At 43.8% G+C, this 15,850-nt stretch overlaps 1 protein-coding gene across 1 annotated transcript in view; it reads left to right on the forward strand.

The window, feature by feature from the left end:
• The window catches only part of LOC8033642 (nose resistant to fluoxetine protein 6), a 76,386-nt gene that overhangs the window by 26,982 nt on the left and 33,554 nt on the right, over positions 1-15,850 (forward strand). Inside the window, 2 exon segments of the mRNA XM_042292714.1 lie at positions 12,298-12,539; positions 15,297-15,408. Coding sequence (XP_042148648.1) covers positions 12,298-12,539; positions 15,297-15,408 — 354 coding nt within the window.

Here is a 15,850-nt window from a genome sequence, read left to right on the forward strand (position 1 = left end):
CGGTCATGGCTAGATCATGAAAGCTAGATCATGAAAGCGGGATCTACGACCATTCTGCTTCGGAGCGCAGTTCACAATAGCGTTTTTTGGATGTGATGTTAGCACATATCTGTCGAACTAAGTTTCTGCATTTACGAAACTTTGCGCTGTACGCAGCAGTGCAGTCGTTTCTAGGTGAGCGACAGGATATATGTAGTAGCAGGCACGTAGCCAGGATTTTGTTTAGGGGGTGAGGCCACCCATGGCAAAATGCTTCATGAGGCGGAGCGGGGAGAGGAGGCCCCAGCAAGATGGAAGATTTCGAGGGGGAGGGGGCAGGGGAGGGCAGAAGCTCCGTGCTCCCCCACCCTGAATACGTGCCTGTCGATCTAGCAGTAAAATTACAGGCCTAACGCTGCGAGCCTGGAGGTTCGGTGTGCTTAGGTAGGAGTAAAGAAAGGGCGGTGCGCGGGACGGAATATATATGTATTACGGTATACCGTATACGGGCACCCTCAGAGACGGCAGGGTTGCAGACTCGGCAGGGTTGTTCGACCGTCAGCACAAGTAAGCAGCCCTCTGTGTCGTAATGGCATCAAGGGCTGTGATCTAAGGCCACTCGTGTCACTTGATGTGAATGACTGCCGCTGCACTGGGGTCAGGGTATCGAAAAAGGCGCGACAGGCGCAGGCGACGTGCAGCGACGATGCGCCGGCTGTCCCGATGACTGATGGACATTGTAAAACCCAATGTACAGTCCAAGCAGTGGAAATCACAAATCGCAACTGTTAGTAAAAAGAAAAAAAAAATGAAGAATAAGGGGTGATTGCGCTTTTATTTGTTCTTTTTCGTTTTTTTTTGTTTTTTTTTTTGTTTGTTTGTTGTTGTGTTGTTTTAGCTAGATCTGTCTTTGTACGTTATGATCGCCTTATGCGCGGGATTAGTTGCCATAATTTCATTCAATCCAATCCAGTTCAGTCCAGTAAATAGACTATCATTATCGATACGGTATACGATCTTCAGCATACGTGACATTGAATATATAACCTCGCCTGTCTACAAGCCCTTATCTACAACTCAAGCAAGTAGCGTCTAGAAATTAAAAAAAGAAGAAAATCATGCTGGAGGGGCACGCGGAATGTGTTTAAAGCAAGGAGGATAATTTCTACTCGCTGTTTCTCGGATAATCGATGCATTAGACGTTCTTGGAAAACTGCTCAGGCACAACGAACGCAAATGAAGAAGGCGTTTATGAAGAAAACGTGCACCTGTAGCCTGTTGCTTTCACCTCATCTCGCAATCGCTTCAAGGGCGCACTGCGTAAAGGGCTGCAAACTAAATGAACTTATATATATAAAATTTGATTGCCGAGCAGTCCCGAACTCGCCAAAGACGACCTGATTTTGCGGGACAAGGCGCGCGCAACGGCGTTTGAGACACGCGCGGACGCAACAAACGGGTTCGAAAGTGTGTCTTGTCGCTTGTATCAGTCCGCGGGCACAGAAGAGCCCCGAGGAAACAAAAGAAACGTTGTGTAAAGCTCCAATCAAGGACACACTTAGGCTGCGTGAGTTTTCCTGCGCGGCTTATGGTTGCCGAGCACTGTCTGACCTTGAAGGTTTCGGTCACTCCGCAAGACTACTCCTCGACCTCAAGCACGTCACGTGGTAGGAATTGTAAACTGATTTGTTTGCGTATCAGCGACGTAGCACGTTGAAGTGCGTTGAAGAAGCAGGAGAAAAAAAAATCCTTATGGCCTCCCTTCTTTGAGGAACAACTATACGGAGTGATGTACCATGAAGACGTTTCTCGAAATTCCGTTCGGTTGACTTCCCATGCAGCGATAACGGTTTCAGCTGGCCAGTCCTCGAGGTACGACTGCGTTTCAAGAGGACGCAGCCACTCGACCTTCGCTATACCTGCGAAATGGAAGTGCTCGCGAACCCTTGAACTTCGCAGAATAATAGGTTAAAAACAAGCAAGCAGAATAACTGTGGTTTCGAAAAGGTCGGCAATGTCCGTCGCAAGACGGAACGCGGTAAACGAACCGGCTTAACTTCGTTCTTTATTGACCAGCAGGCCAGACTGACGTTTACGTGTAAGTTAGTTCCACTTGGCGTATGCAAACAGCGACCAGGATACAAGCTCTGTCGACCCTTGCCGTCAAGAGAACGTGACTCAGTTCGTAAACGTGCGGTAGTTCGTGCAACTCCGTCCGGGCCATTGGGAAAGTACGGCAAGCCGACAAAGCTAACAAAAAATGCGAAACAAAATCTACGCAGACACCGTGAGATATATCGTCTTGGCGACCTGCTCTCGCGCTTGAATTTCACCAGCTGGTACGACCTAAACATACGTTTAAGAGCACGCGACGAGGGCTACGACGCCGGCTTGGAACGCGCCTAAATCTGGTGTGTTTACCGTGTCCAAAAAATGAGAGGCGCTATCAAGCGGCTCCGGTGCAGCTTGAGACTTGGCTACTGCGCAACGGAGGCGCACATCTGGGCACGCGGCGGCGCCAGTGCGTCTGCCGCGGCTATGACGTCACTCCTCTGGAATGCGCAGTCCGGCGAGGCGCGCGCGGCGGCGGCGGCTCCGGCGCGCCAGCTGTGCGCCGTGTGACGTCACTGCTCCTCGCGCATGCGCAACACGGCTCTCCAGGAGCCACGCGAAACTGCTTAAAACTTCGGCCAGTGTAGCTCACGCTACAAGAGTGAGTCTCTCAATTTCCATGTATTGTCGTCATAAAAGTGTCATGTCGTCGACATTAATTGTCACAGCAGCGGTGGAGGATGTCGGCAGACTCCCGTTCTGCTGGAAGCTCGACAGTGCACGGAAGCTTTTGAGCAGTCCGGAGTTGGGGACGCTTCGATGGCAGTGACACTCCGCTCTCTCGTACTTTTTTCTTGTACGCCCAACCACCAGGATCGCGACATCTGACAGCATGTAACTCAGGCTATTGTGACGTCATATGTCGCCACTTCGGGACCGCTTTCGATGTATGTGCGGAATAGGACGCTAAACACACCATTCGGAGACGCGTTCCAGGCACCGTACTACGCAGAAAGCAAGTCGTCTGCTTCTTTTGCAGGGGTTGCAGTGACGTCAGAACGACGCCGAGTTCTGATTGGCTGTGATTGAAGGATAGTGGATAGAGCTCAAGGAAGCTTGCCTTGAGCTCTACCCACTATTCTTCAATCAGAGCCAATCAGAACTTGGCGTCGTTCTGACGTCACCGTAACTCCTGCAGAAGAAGCAGACGACTTGCTCTCCGCTATGCGCTGCCAAAGAGGCGGCGTCCAACGTTACGATTAGATCAAACTTGGTTATTTCCTCACGCAGTGTTGGCTCTTCGTTCGCGATCAATCTCCGCTAAGACAGCTCACCTCATAAAAAAAATGACCCTGACATAGTTGTTAGAAATATTTTGCGCCCGAATGTCGAATCCTTGAATGAAGCGACGTTCCGGAGGATCGTGATTTTACTTCTACACTCTATAGCTATGTAAGCATCACGAAGATGCTTCAGCGTCTTACCGAACATCCTCTGAAAACAAAGAACATAAGGACTAAATGTTAACTGCCTGGTACGGACGCTTTTGTTCTTAATGTGTGTGTATCCCCTTTTAAGTCTCTACACTCATATAATTTTTTAAGGTCAGCGAGTGATATTTCTAACATTCCTGGTGACGTGTAAAAAAAGATAGAGGTAATCTTCGTCGGCCCGTCCAAGCTGTGTAGCTTACATTTCCATGAGCTCTATACTCACTGACATCTCAAGAAACGGAAGGGGGAGATATGTTTCTTGCGTCGTGACTTGTCCTTCGGTATTCTTGTCGGCTGATGCCGGGAACTTATCAGACGCAGACCGATAAAAAATAGACGGGACTCACCACGCATTGCGTTTCTTAAATTGTCGGTCACTATACGAGTAACATTCTGCCGTCCGGTGTCGGAATCACTCTGACCTATCAAGTTGCGAAACCACAAAAGCGTACATAGGCTCTTTAAATTAATGTCCCCATACTTTTTTTTATGATTGTTGATTTTGAACATGACACAAGCGCCAGGACCCCATAATGTTTTCTTTCCCCGAGCTTTTAGCACCTGGTGTTTACGTTGTCAATATTGACCCACGCCTGAATCTCATGGGCTAAATAAATTAAAATGTTAAAAGCGCGATCAAAACGAGGACAATAAAGATACGAAGACGACATGACAAGCGATAACTCTCAACTGATGTTTTTAGAAACCATCGTACGTCACTTATATACACACACTCATTTGCCCGACTTGCGACCCAATCAATCACCCCTCTTTCAAGCAGCCATCTAAAAAAGTCTGTGCATCTATTTTCACGCACACGTATATCTCGGAGAACCAATCAGAGCAACTTACGGAGGCAGCTCAGCGAATGACAATGCCGAAACATCTGTTTAGACCAAAAAACGCAGAGTGAGTTGTGACATTAAGCAATGCGAGCGTGACGTTTTGCATTGCTTAATGTCACTACTCAGACTGCGTTTTTTGGTCTAAACATATGTTTCGGCATTGTCATTCGCTGAGCTGCCTCCGTAAGTTGCGCTGATTGGCTCTCCGAGTGTTGTGCGTGAAAGTAGACGCACAGACTTTTTTTAGAGTGTAGAAAAAATCACTTCTTGAAGCAGATAAAGAGAAGGCGCTCTAACGCATTTGCCATCCGTCTTTATGATAAAAAAAAACGCCTCTGTAATCTATCTCTCCGTTCTAACTTTTGATTTTTTTTTTCAAGCTTTGTTGCATCCAAGACAGGGTAACAGCTAGCGCATTTTCTACAGTGGACTAAATGAGCACGGCTACTGCAGCATTTTTATTTTTAATAAACAGGCAGTTCTAATAAATAAAAGGGCAGTCCTCTGCAATTCATTTTAATATAAGAAGAATACAAAATAAAACAGATGATCTTAAATTTTTTTTTTACTGCCTACACTCTAAAAAACAAAAAGTGTAGGCACAAAAAAAAAAAACTTTTTTTTTCTGCCTACGCTCGGAGAGCCAATCAGCGCAATTAGCGGAGGCAGCTCAGCGAATGACGATGCTGAAACACCTGTTGAGACCAAAAAACGCAGACTGAGTTGTGACATTGCGCAATGCAAAACGTCACGCTTGCATTGCTTAACTCAGACTGCGTGTTTTAGTGTAAACATATCTTTCGGCATTGTCATTCGCTGAGCTGCCTCCGTAAGTTACAGTGGTTGGCTCTCTAAGTGTTGACGCATGGGCTTTTTTTAGAGTATATATTTACGTCTTGACGAAATAATGTTAACAAAAACATAGCTAACAGGAAAGTGGTCGCGCGCCATGGTTTGAAGGCTGCAAATGTGGAAGCTTTGCGAGGACGCAAAAGCGAGGAGGTGGCGTTGCGATTTGCGTTACGAAAAATATCTCGTACCACGTTGTTAAATAATTCTGCTAATAATTCGTATGTTGAAAGTTTGGTTATGTGTTCGGGAAAAGGCAGCGATTGTTGTTAGTTGTTATATATAGACAACAATACAGGAGATGAAAGTGAATTTTACAATTCTTTTTTTTAAACTTGCTTATCTTTCTTGCTACCTCCCAACTAAAATTTATGATCAAGAATGGCATGAATATTGACATGAACTTAAACAATACTGCCGCCACTGAACTGTCTGATATTATAACAGCCTCCGGATGTACAAATTTGATAGCTCTGTCCACCAAGATTTCTTCAGGATGTGCTTCTTTGTCCATCTATGTGAAACAAATATACACGAAACCACGTCGTTTCTGTTCTTTTCTTTTTTTTTAGTAATATTATTTTCCACCTTTTTATTTTCTTCTTACCTTTCTTGTCTAAAAACAGTCAGCAAACAAGATACATTTTCTTACTATAAAATAAATTAACAAACTCCCTCCCACCTCTCTGCCTAAAGGGGTCAAAAAACGATATCGGGTCGGAATGTTCATGATCTTACAAAAGAAGCGTACTGGTCCTAGTCTGGCCCAAGTATGCTCGCACAGACCGCCACTGATTAAAAAGCTTAATTCTTGGTCGTCGTGAAATCGCGAGGATAAAATGAGGGATCAAAACCACCCGCCTGACGACAGTTGAGCACGGCTCACCTACTGAACACAAGAACTGCGTGAGCACTCGACTTCGGCGCGTAATAATCAATGCCTCGGCGGACACTCGGGTAGTGGCTCATGTCCATCGACTGCGGTGATGAAAATAGCCGAACTCTAACAATGCCTGGAGCCCAGCACGCGTTTTCTACTTTGCCGACCCCAACGAGTGGCTATGATTAACGTTGCCGGCGTAGGATTAGGCACCAGGCAGCGTGACCGCTTGTTCTGGCTCCGAGCTGAGGGGAGGAACGATGCTCATATTGCTCGAGTTTATTTTCCGACTGCCACTGCTTATAAAGAAAAACTAAGGCAAGTTTATTTGGTTGTTAACGTTAGAGAGTGATTCTTATTAGCATTTAGCAAAAATCGAAAAAGTCGTTTCATGTCCTCTTTAATTGGCAGAGCTGACCGGAGCAGCACTTAGGAAGAAGCAGATCTTGATGTGACATTTAGTTACTTTTCAAAGATCTTTAAAATATGCTATGGCAATGTGTCAAAAAGTAAAAAAAAATATATATATATATATACAAAAGAAAGTTGCGAAGTTATGATTAGGAATAACAAAATTTCTCTATACATTAATAAATTAAAAAAAAAAAAACATGTACCAGGACTTTGTCAAAACACGGGACCAGCAACTTCTGAGTCGGTTTAAAAAAGAAAGAAAGAAATGAACAGCCGATATAAAGAACACGCGAAGCGTGAGTATTATCAGAATATGTTCAACAATACAAAAAAACGAGCTGAGGAAGGTATGGAACGCAGTGAGTGATATAATGAATAGAAAGTCTTCTTTTGTGTTTATAGACGAAATAATTGTCGAAAATAATAAAATTGCAGGGAAAGAGCTCACAAATATTATGAATGCACATTTTGTTAGTGTGTGTGAATGCAAAAAAAAAAAAAAAAAGAGGATGACCCGGACAATTTCGCCGTGGTCGGAACAAAAACTGTGCCTGATTCCGTCATGATCAAACGAAATAGGCCAATCGAAATTGATATGCTGATTAAAACCTTAAAAAAACGCTGCCGCCTGTATTTATGGTTTTGAATTGGTTCTAGTGAAACACGCCTCACAAACACTTAGTCACATTTTGTCATGCATTACAAATATTATGCTACAAACATAAATCTTTCCGAACGAGTTTAAAATAATATAGATTTGAAAAAAAACAACATAAATCTACAAAACCAGCACTCTCCACATAAAAGACAAAATTATCAAGGATAGTGAAGATAAATTTTATACATTAGAGCCGTTTTTAGACTTGCCAAAGTCTTTTGACACAATACAGCACGATATCTCACTGGTTAAACTTCAGTATTATGGTATACGTAGCGTTGCATTAAAAATAATTTAATGTTATTTAAAGAATCGATATCAAATTGTGGATTCAAATTAAGTAGCCTCTGGTAAGTTAGAAGTACGAAGCGGAGTGCCGCCGGGATCGTTGTTCCGAACTGCCTAAATTAACAGGATGTATGCATAGAATTCATAAACGACTCCCCCTATGGTTAAAAAAAAGTGTTATGTTAATATTTATGTTATTCACAAATACCATCCGGTGCAATTGAAGACAAAGTAAACTTACAGTGTTCCTTTCAGATTTTCGAGAGAAATATTAAGTTCTGGTGGCGAGTCATATAATTTATAAATGAAAATGAAAATTTTGTGAAAAAAAGTCATCAAGTCACTTAGACGTAACTAGTATTATCTGCAATCGCGTTGAATCTCGTACAAGTGTTTCTTATTAATGTGTATGGTACTGCACGTGCATTTGCAGATGTCCTGTTTTGCGCTGTACCGTAAGGGGAGGTAGATGCCTCGTCAAGCTGAAATTACAGCTTATTTCTCTATCTCCCTTCCCTTGTTTGGAGAAAATGAACTATTAAAACAAAGAAGACGTCTTTATAAAACTGAAAACGCAGCTGTGCATCTTTGTGGCCGGGCAAGCCTCCAACAGCACGCCATTCACAGGTGTCCAACTCGGAGACTTTCCTCGTGGAAGCTCAAACGTTCGGATGCCGAAACGTTTTGTTGCGTATGTCGATTTGGCTTGACGTAGATTTCTCGGAACCGCCGCGGCTGTGTATTTCGCAAAAAAAAAAAAAAAAAGATTTATACGTGTTTTTTATCACCGACCTTTCATCCTTTCTTAACTGTATTCGCGTCTCCAGCTCGACGCTCGCCCTCCCGCGGCGGAAACGGGAAGTGGTCTAGTGAGGGTCCCCCGATTCTCCTGCTCAGCGGGCATGGCGGAACTGCTCGCGATCATGGCTCGCGAAATGTCGTTTCCGAATGCAAACAACACTCTTCACTGTCCCGACGTAGTGCTGCAGCCGGTATGGGATTGTACCCTACTAAAGAGTTTTAGTATCGCGCATAGAAGCAAACGCAAGCGGTGTGCGTTTGCGTTAGAGTAGCGTGCCCCACGTTTTGCGCCTCATCACCATGCGCCATTCAAGACCGCAATTTCGGGCTCTGCGCACGCGCAGTGTGGAACACGCAAAACTAACGCAAACACATAGGGCTTGAGTTCGCTCGTATACGCAATATTAAAACGCACTATTGTTTCACCGGCTTCCAACGCCAACGAAACGTAGGCGTTCCTTCAAACTGGAAAGGCTGAGATTGGCAAAACGGCGGCAAGCAAATACAAAAGTAAATAAAAGTTATATAAAAACTAGTAATTAAAAAAAAAGTTGTTTTTTTTTTTTTACTTTTGGGCATTTGGTCTGGAAGTATAGTGGCGGCTACTTTGGACGTTTCGCCGATTGTCAGAAGTCGCGACTTTGATAGCACAATATACTTTACCCATAATTAATGTAATTTTACATGGATTTCTCACATTAGCTAGAATGTTTTCATTGATTTTAGACTATTTTTATTTTATCGGTAATTAAAATGCGGCAATCGGAAGCAGTGATGATAATTAGCAGTTTTCATTGTCATATTTCTTCGCGCGTTTAAAATTAGATGATAAGCAACAAATTAGATTAGAGCTTTAAGAATTACTAATTCAAATAGGTGAATTTTAATATTATTATTATTATTAATACAAATCGCGGCAATGTATACCTTTAATTAACGCCAAGATCACGAGAATACGCTATTTAACTATAATAGACTTTCCAGAAAGGTAAAATTCTGTTTTCTTTTTAGCATATGAAAAACTCTGACATCGTTATCAAGATAGACAAACAGTCAAACACTGGATGTAATATGAAGTCCTACGCGTCACGCGGTGCTATAAAAACACACGCACACTTCAGCTGTCTGACTCGGATTCCGTCTTTGGGTTGTTGCAGTGAGAGCAGCGTTTATTAGTTTATGTGTTTCGTGGACATATTGTAAAATTGTAATTATTCTCTTTTTGTTGTGCTGGGATAATTCTCATTATTTCCCATGACAATTATCTGAGCGAGAAAAAGGGAGCGAGAACGCACAGATATCAGCACTGATTTTTTCAACAACTACAAATATCAACCTGAATCGACCAGTATGACACAAAATAAATTTTCTGTGAACTACTTTTATAAGTAAATAATTACGATGTCAGACACATCTTGAGTCATGATAGAATCTGAAATTAAAACCTATATCGAGAAATTAAATCCAAAATAGAGGTAAGTTTCGGTTTCGCTCCAGAATTAAAATGCGCATCCTTCCGTAAATAATACGCTAAACACCGTTCTTGTTTTCAGGTTAAAAAGGTGACCTGCGCTCATAAAACATTAGCTTCCTCGTATTACCAGAAATAATTTATGTCGCTCGGTGAAGCCAGTACACTAGACAGGCTCAACAGTGGCACGCATCTCTGACCCTCACTAAACCCGCCATCTTGGAAAAGGAGTGGCGCCACCTATAGTTAGTTGGAGTCGCGAATAGGCGATAACTTAAGGACGGCCCTACGGGAGGAAAGCTGTTGTAAAGTATTTAGGTCTAACTTCTCAGTTTCGTGCATCGTAAGTGGTAGAACTCAAAGGGAAATCACACGTCCAAAGTCGGGCCTCGAAAAATCAAATCGTCAAGCTAAGAGGCGTATCTTAAAAAGCTTTTATAAAATACAACGTGTTCCAAGGGGGGGGGGGGGGGGGGGGGGGGGGGGGGGGGGCGAGATAGTTTTACGAACTGTCAGCGTATTAGGAGCAAGATTAGGCACAAACGACGAAAGATGACAAAACTGAAGCATCGTTCCGCGTTTGTTTGATCTTTTATCCTAACATCGAGGCGCCGATGTTACTTGTCCTCCAGCTCGGACGCGTGTTCACTATGTAGACAACGCGAACGATTCAGTGCACACCATTAATCTATACAACACGACCTCCCAAAAACCTCTTAAAATATTAGTTTTTTTTTTTTTTTTTTGCTTGGATATTGGTTTGGTGGTTTCCTCGACAGAAGCGCATGTACATTGAAAAATATAAGAAACTGTTTTATTTTTCTTCTTTTTTTTAGCTTCATGTTGTTAGAATTTGCCGAGCACGTGCTCCGGGATTTCTTTTGAACTAAGCACAGATTTGAAAATGACTGTGGTCACTAACACCCTAAAAAATATAGAGCACGGCTTCCAGATGCTCACGTTTCTTGTTTCCTGATTGGTCCTTCGGTGTTCCTATCGACTAATGCTGCAATCTCATTGGCTGCGGTGCGACAGTAAGATGCTCGAAGGATCGCCACGTCCTGCGTACCTTGAGCTATCAGTTACAACAGTGCAGCGTCCCCACCCGTAAGAAAGGGGGCGACGTTCCGCAAGTGAACTAACTCGTTGATTATGCCTAGCCGCTGTACCAATAGACTTTTTTCAAAAGTCCGCGCCATCGCCTGGCCGCCATTGCTTGTTCACATACTCTGAGCATGTACTGGACACGAGGACTGCGTCAATTTTTGGCGAGGAATCGGATCCAATCACGCGCTTCGTGTCCAAGGATAGATGGTACGACCGAGTACGACCGAGAGAGACCAGACCGGTTTTTAAGCCTCTTGCGATCTCTTAGGACCAGTTTCGCTGCAGCGCATCCGGTCCTAAGAAGTCGCAAAAGGCTTAAAAACCGGTCTGGTCTTTCTCGGTCTTACTCGGTCGCAAGAGTGTCAACGGCGCTTTAACGGCTATACCCTTTGTAACGGGCGGTAGCTTTCGCCACCTAGCCAAGCAATGGCGACCGTCAACGTTGCTCGGTGGACTTTTATAAAGGGTCTATCGATGGTTCACAGCAGGCTGTAAAACCCGCGAAAAGCCTTTATTACGATTGTTTCCATCCTTATTTGATCACAGTAGAGATTGACTAAGTTTAGGAGGAGTTCAAATATTGTTGACGATGGACAAGTGAAAGATAAACAAGGAGCGCCGGGCGTGACTAACGCTTTCTCAGTCAAAATTCGTTCTTCGGAATTCTTATCTGCTAATGCCACATTCTGATTGGCTGCTGAGCTGACTCGGGACTGCGCTTCTTAACCCGGGTTTCTTACTTCAGTATTCTTTTGTTTCTAACCTGTGTGTGTGTTTTACCTTTATGTGCCGAGACTATATTTCCCTTGACTAAGTGCGTTCTTAACTGATATGTAGAGACGACAACTAATCTGACAATTATTGAGATACCAAACAAATATTTTATATAGTTTGGATATGGCACCTGTCATTAGAATTATGGTCACCCGGTGCTAATCAGGTGTTGTCTTACAAATCGATGTTTGTTGAAAATATTGAATTGGGGTTATCTAAGGTGTCTTGTGATAACAACTAAAGGGGATTCGAGCCAATTTGTAGACATTGTAACGGACTTTGGCGCAGTCGCTCTGTCCCAGGGCCCTTGACTAGAACTTGAATTTGATCTGCGCCAACATTTGTGTCAATGACGCCTGACAAAAAGCTTCCAAGAAGAAACTTGACTATGTCCGGTGTCCTTGCACGCATTTTGTAACTGCAGAAGGGTATGTACTTGGGCGAGTTGGTGATTCATATTTCCGAGGGTAAAAACGCTAAAAACAACAAACTAGTAAAAAAAAAAACGCAGGGGGCTTGAGAACAGCCTTATGTAGAAGAAATGAACTGTAGAAGGGTATGTACTTGGGCTAGTTGGTGATCCATGTTTTGTAACTCCAGTGTCGTATTTTTTTTTAACTCCGATCATGTTTCTTTGTGCCTCCAGTAGATATCTTTGTTATTCTGATGGTGCATTTTGGGTGCAGTGATAGATGCCAGTGGCAAGATGCCAGAAGGCATGTTCTTCGGCTCGCTGGCATCCTTCGGAGACCTTGGCGAGTGTCTCCAGACACGTGCCATCAACAAACGGCTCAACGGCAAACTGGAAGAGTACTTCAGGGGCCAGTACTGCGCAGTCAACGTGCGACCCCACCTACCGCCCAAGCCGGCTCACTACAGTCCGAAAACGTTCCTCAAGAACCTCACGGACGAGGTGCCACTCTACAAGGTGCGTGTTTCTGGTCACAATGCCCACATCGACTCATTAAAACCTACAAAAGCATAACGGCGTTCTCGCAAAACACCTCGACCACTTCCGTGGGTCAATCGCCTACCTTTTAGAGTGGTGATGGCGGTTATTCTGGAATCTGGGGGTACCTCAATTTTTCATCTTTTCAGAGTGGTTCAACTCTTTCTTGCATTCGATATAACACGCTGCCACAGGTAAAATACAAAACATAGCTTGAACCACGATAGCGCCTTCGCACTGGTCAAAGTCAAGGGACCAGCATGTTCTCAAGTTCCAAATAAAAGAGAGAAGCATAGATCTTACCAGAAAGGGACCAGCTATCCTCACCCAATACATACACACGTCTAGAGGGAAGAGGAGAGAGGAAAATAAATTAAGAATTAAGCAGGATGAAAGGCGCATGTTAAGAAAGTGGAGAGTAACGAGGAACTTCATAAAACACGTATATTTCACAGGGAAGTTCACAGACGATTGGGGAGACCGACATCTCAAAGAATGTTGAGCAGCTGCTGCTGAACTTATATAAAACGCCCTTGTTTGTCTGCTCTGTATTATGCCTTTTTCTTGAGGATAGTAAGTGGACACGAACCTCATCCGTTTTACATTAAGCGTCTACATGATGCATGACGCGCAGGGTTTCGTGTACAAAAAGCTCGGTCATTTTCCTTGCTACTTGCAGAAAGGCTTCTGAACTTGATAGTAGGAAACCTATATTTTATAATCGCATAATAGGAAAGATTATATAAATTAAACCTAAAGATATTCTTGAAAAAAAAAAAGAAAAAAAACGAGTTAGGGGTGAAATCTAAGTATCTAGAGTATTTTTATCGCGTGAATATGAATATTACATTCGTTTTCCGCGAATATGTAACAAAGCGTGAAAAAACACGAAAAACCTCCGATCAGTCCTAAAGTCGTAGAAGGATCTTTCGGCCGCCAAGCGCGTGTCGCTCGTGTGGGCAGCGCGTGCAATTGCAAGCTTGCGAGGTATGTCCCCCCACTGACACCAACTGTGACGTCTTGTTCAGTCCTTTATGGAAAAAAAACAAGAGTGCTGGTGCGTAGCTTTGATAGGCGCTGAAGATGCGCGAGAGCGGAGATTCCGAAAACTTCTTTTATGACGTAACGCCCCTTGAAGGAGGGGCTTCAGTAGTACTTTGAAAATGATTTTCAGCAGTCTCCATGCAACAAATTAAAGGGAAAAAAACCTTGATATTCGTAATCCTGCGAGGCCAAATGAAGATGGCATTTTTCACTCCAATACAGAACCACTTCAGTTTCCTTTAAAGAGCACCGAGGACATTTAAGATTATCTTTATACTTAATAATGACTAAAATAAAAGGTGGTTTGGTAATAACCCTTGCACTCACAACATGTTAAGTACGGAGTTTGTATTACTAAATTATGTGTTTCTTTATTTTAAAATTTTGTTATGACGAATTGTGTAGAGGTACGGATGGTTTTGCGGACTCATCGAACCCTGGGGATTGTACAAAACATGACAGTCTGCAATTCTGCTCTTCCACAAGATTATGCCGTCTTTGTGTCCTATTGGTCTATTTTAAACGCCCCGCAAAAAAGAAAAAAAAAAGTAATATTTCTACATATACTGTACACTCTAAAAAAATCCCATGCGTATACTTTCCCGCACAACACTCGGAGAGCCAATCAGCGCAACTTACGTAGGCGGCTCGGCGAATGACGATGCCGAAACATATGTTCAGAGCAAAAAACGTAGTCTGAGTTGTGACATTAAGCAATGGAAACGTGACGCTTTGCATTGCTCTATGTCACAACTCAGACTGCGTTTTTTGGTCTAAACATATGTTTCGGCATCGTCATTCGCCGAGCTGCCTCCGTAAGTTGCGCTGATTGGCTCTCCGAGTGTTGTGCAGGAAAGTAGACGCACGGGCTTTTTTTAGAGTATACTTGGCAGTTTTTTTTCATTCATCGTTCTGCTTCTGGCAGTATACGCCCCATGGGCACTGACAGCCTTGGGCCTCCGTCACACGCTAAAAAAAGTATGTGCGCCTACTTTCACGCACAACAATCCCAGAGCCAATCACCACAACTTACGGAGGCAGCTCAGCTAATGAAGATGCCGAAACATATGTTTAGACCAAAAAACGCAGTCTGAGTTGTAACATTAAGCAATGTAAAACGTCACGCTTGCATACTTGTTTAATGTCACAACTCAGACTGCGTTTTTTTGGTTTAAACATATGTTTCGGCATCGTCGTTCGCCGAGCTGACTCTGTAAGTTGAGGTGATTGGCTCTCCGAGTGTTGTGCGGGAAAGTAGACGCACAGACTTTTTTTAGAGTTCACGCTGCTCATACACCATAGAAAAGACAGGGCCAATCAGAGCTCGGTGTCGTTCTGACGTCACCGCCACTCCTGCGCAACAAGCAGACGACTTGCTCTCCGCAAAGACCGGTGGCTATGTGGTGCGCAAGTTTGTCTGCTTCTTGCACAGGGGTTGCGATAATGTTCGAACGTCAAACTCCTCTGGGCCGACTGAAAAAAAAAAAAAATGGGTAGACGTTGAGGCATTTCACATTGAGATCCACCCACTATCTTTTCAATCAAAGCCAGTCAGAGCTCGTTGTCGTTCTGACGTCACCGCTACTCTTGCGCAAGAAGCAGGCGACTTGCACTGCGCATAATCCCGAGTGTTTCCGAACTTGGCACCCGGCATTCCGATCGCGTCGCAAATTCCGCCTTGTTCCGCCGCAGAACCTGCTGGGAGACGTGTCCATCAGCTACTTCTACTTCACTGCCGTGAGACTGGGACTCTGCGTGCCTCACACGTGCAGCGTACAGGACATGCAACTCCTGGTCAACGCAGGTACGCGCACAAACTCGGTTCCGCTCCGTCACTTCGAGCCTATTCGTCCCGTTTCTTCGAAGGCCATAAAACCATCGGCGATTTTTACCGACTTTGAATACCTTTCACGGCGGATTTTAAGGTGTTGATATTTTGATGTTTGATGATATTTGATGTTTATCTTCCATCAAGTACAACGTACAGGATACCGGAGGCTCGTGGAAAAAGTCGTCACAAGTACAGCTGGACAAAGCCATAGAACCCCCTCATTGGCATTTCTGCGGCAATAAACAATTCAACATACAATAAAATTTCCAGCATTAACGGAAGAAAACATAAAAAAGGAGCAACAGTGGCCATAGACTACCGCGCAAACGAGAGATATTTGTTAAGGCATATTCAAGTAAAAAAAAAAAAAAAAAAGAGGGAGAGAACAGACTGCATATATATGCACAGTACCGCT

Source organism: Ixodes scapularis, unplaced genomic scaffold (assembly GCF_016920785.2).
Source record: "Ixodes scapularis isolate PalLabHiFi unplaced genomic scaffold, ASM1692078v2 PGA_scaffold3__209_contigs__length_174095766, whole genome shotgun sequence".
NCBI lineage: Eukaryota > Metazoa > Arthropoda > Arachnida > Ixodida > Ixodidae > Ixodes > Ixodes scapularis.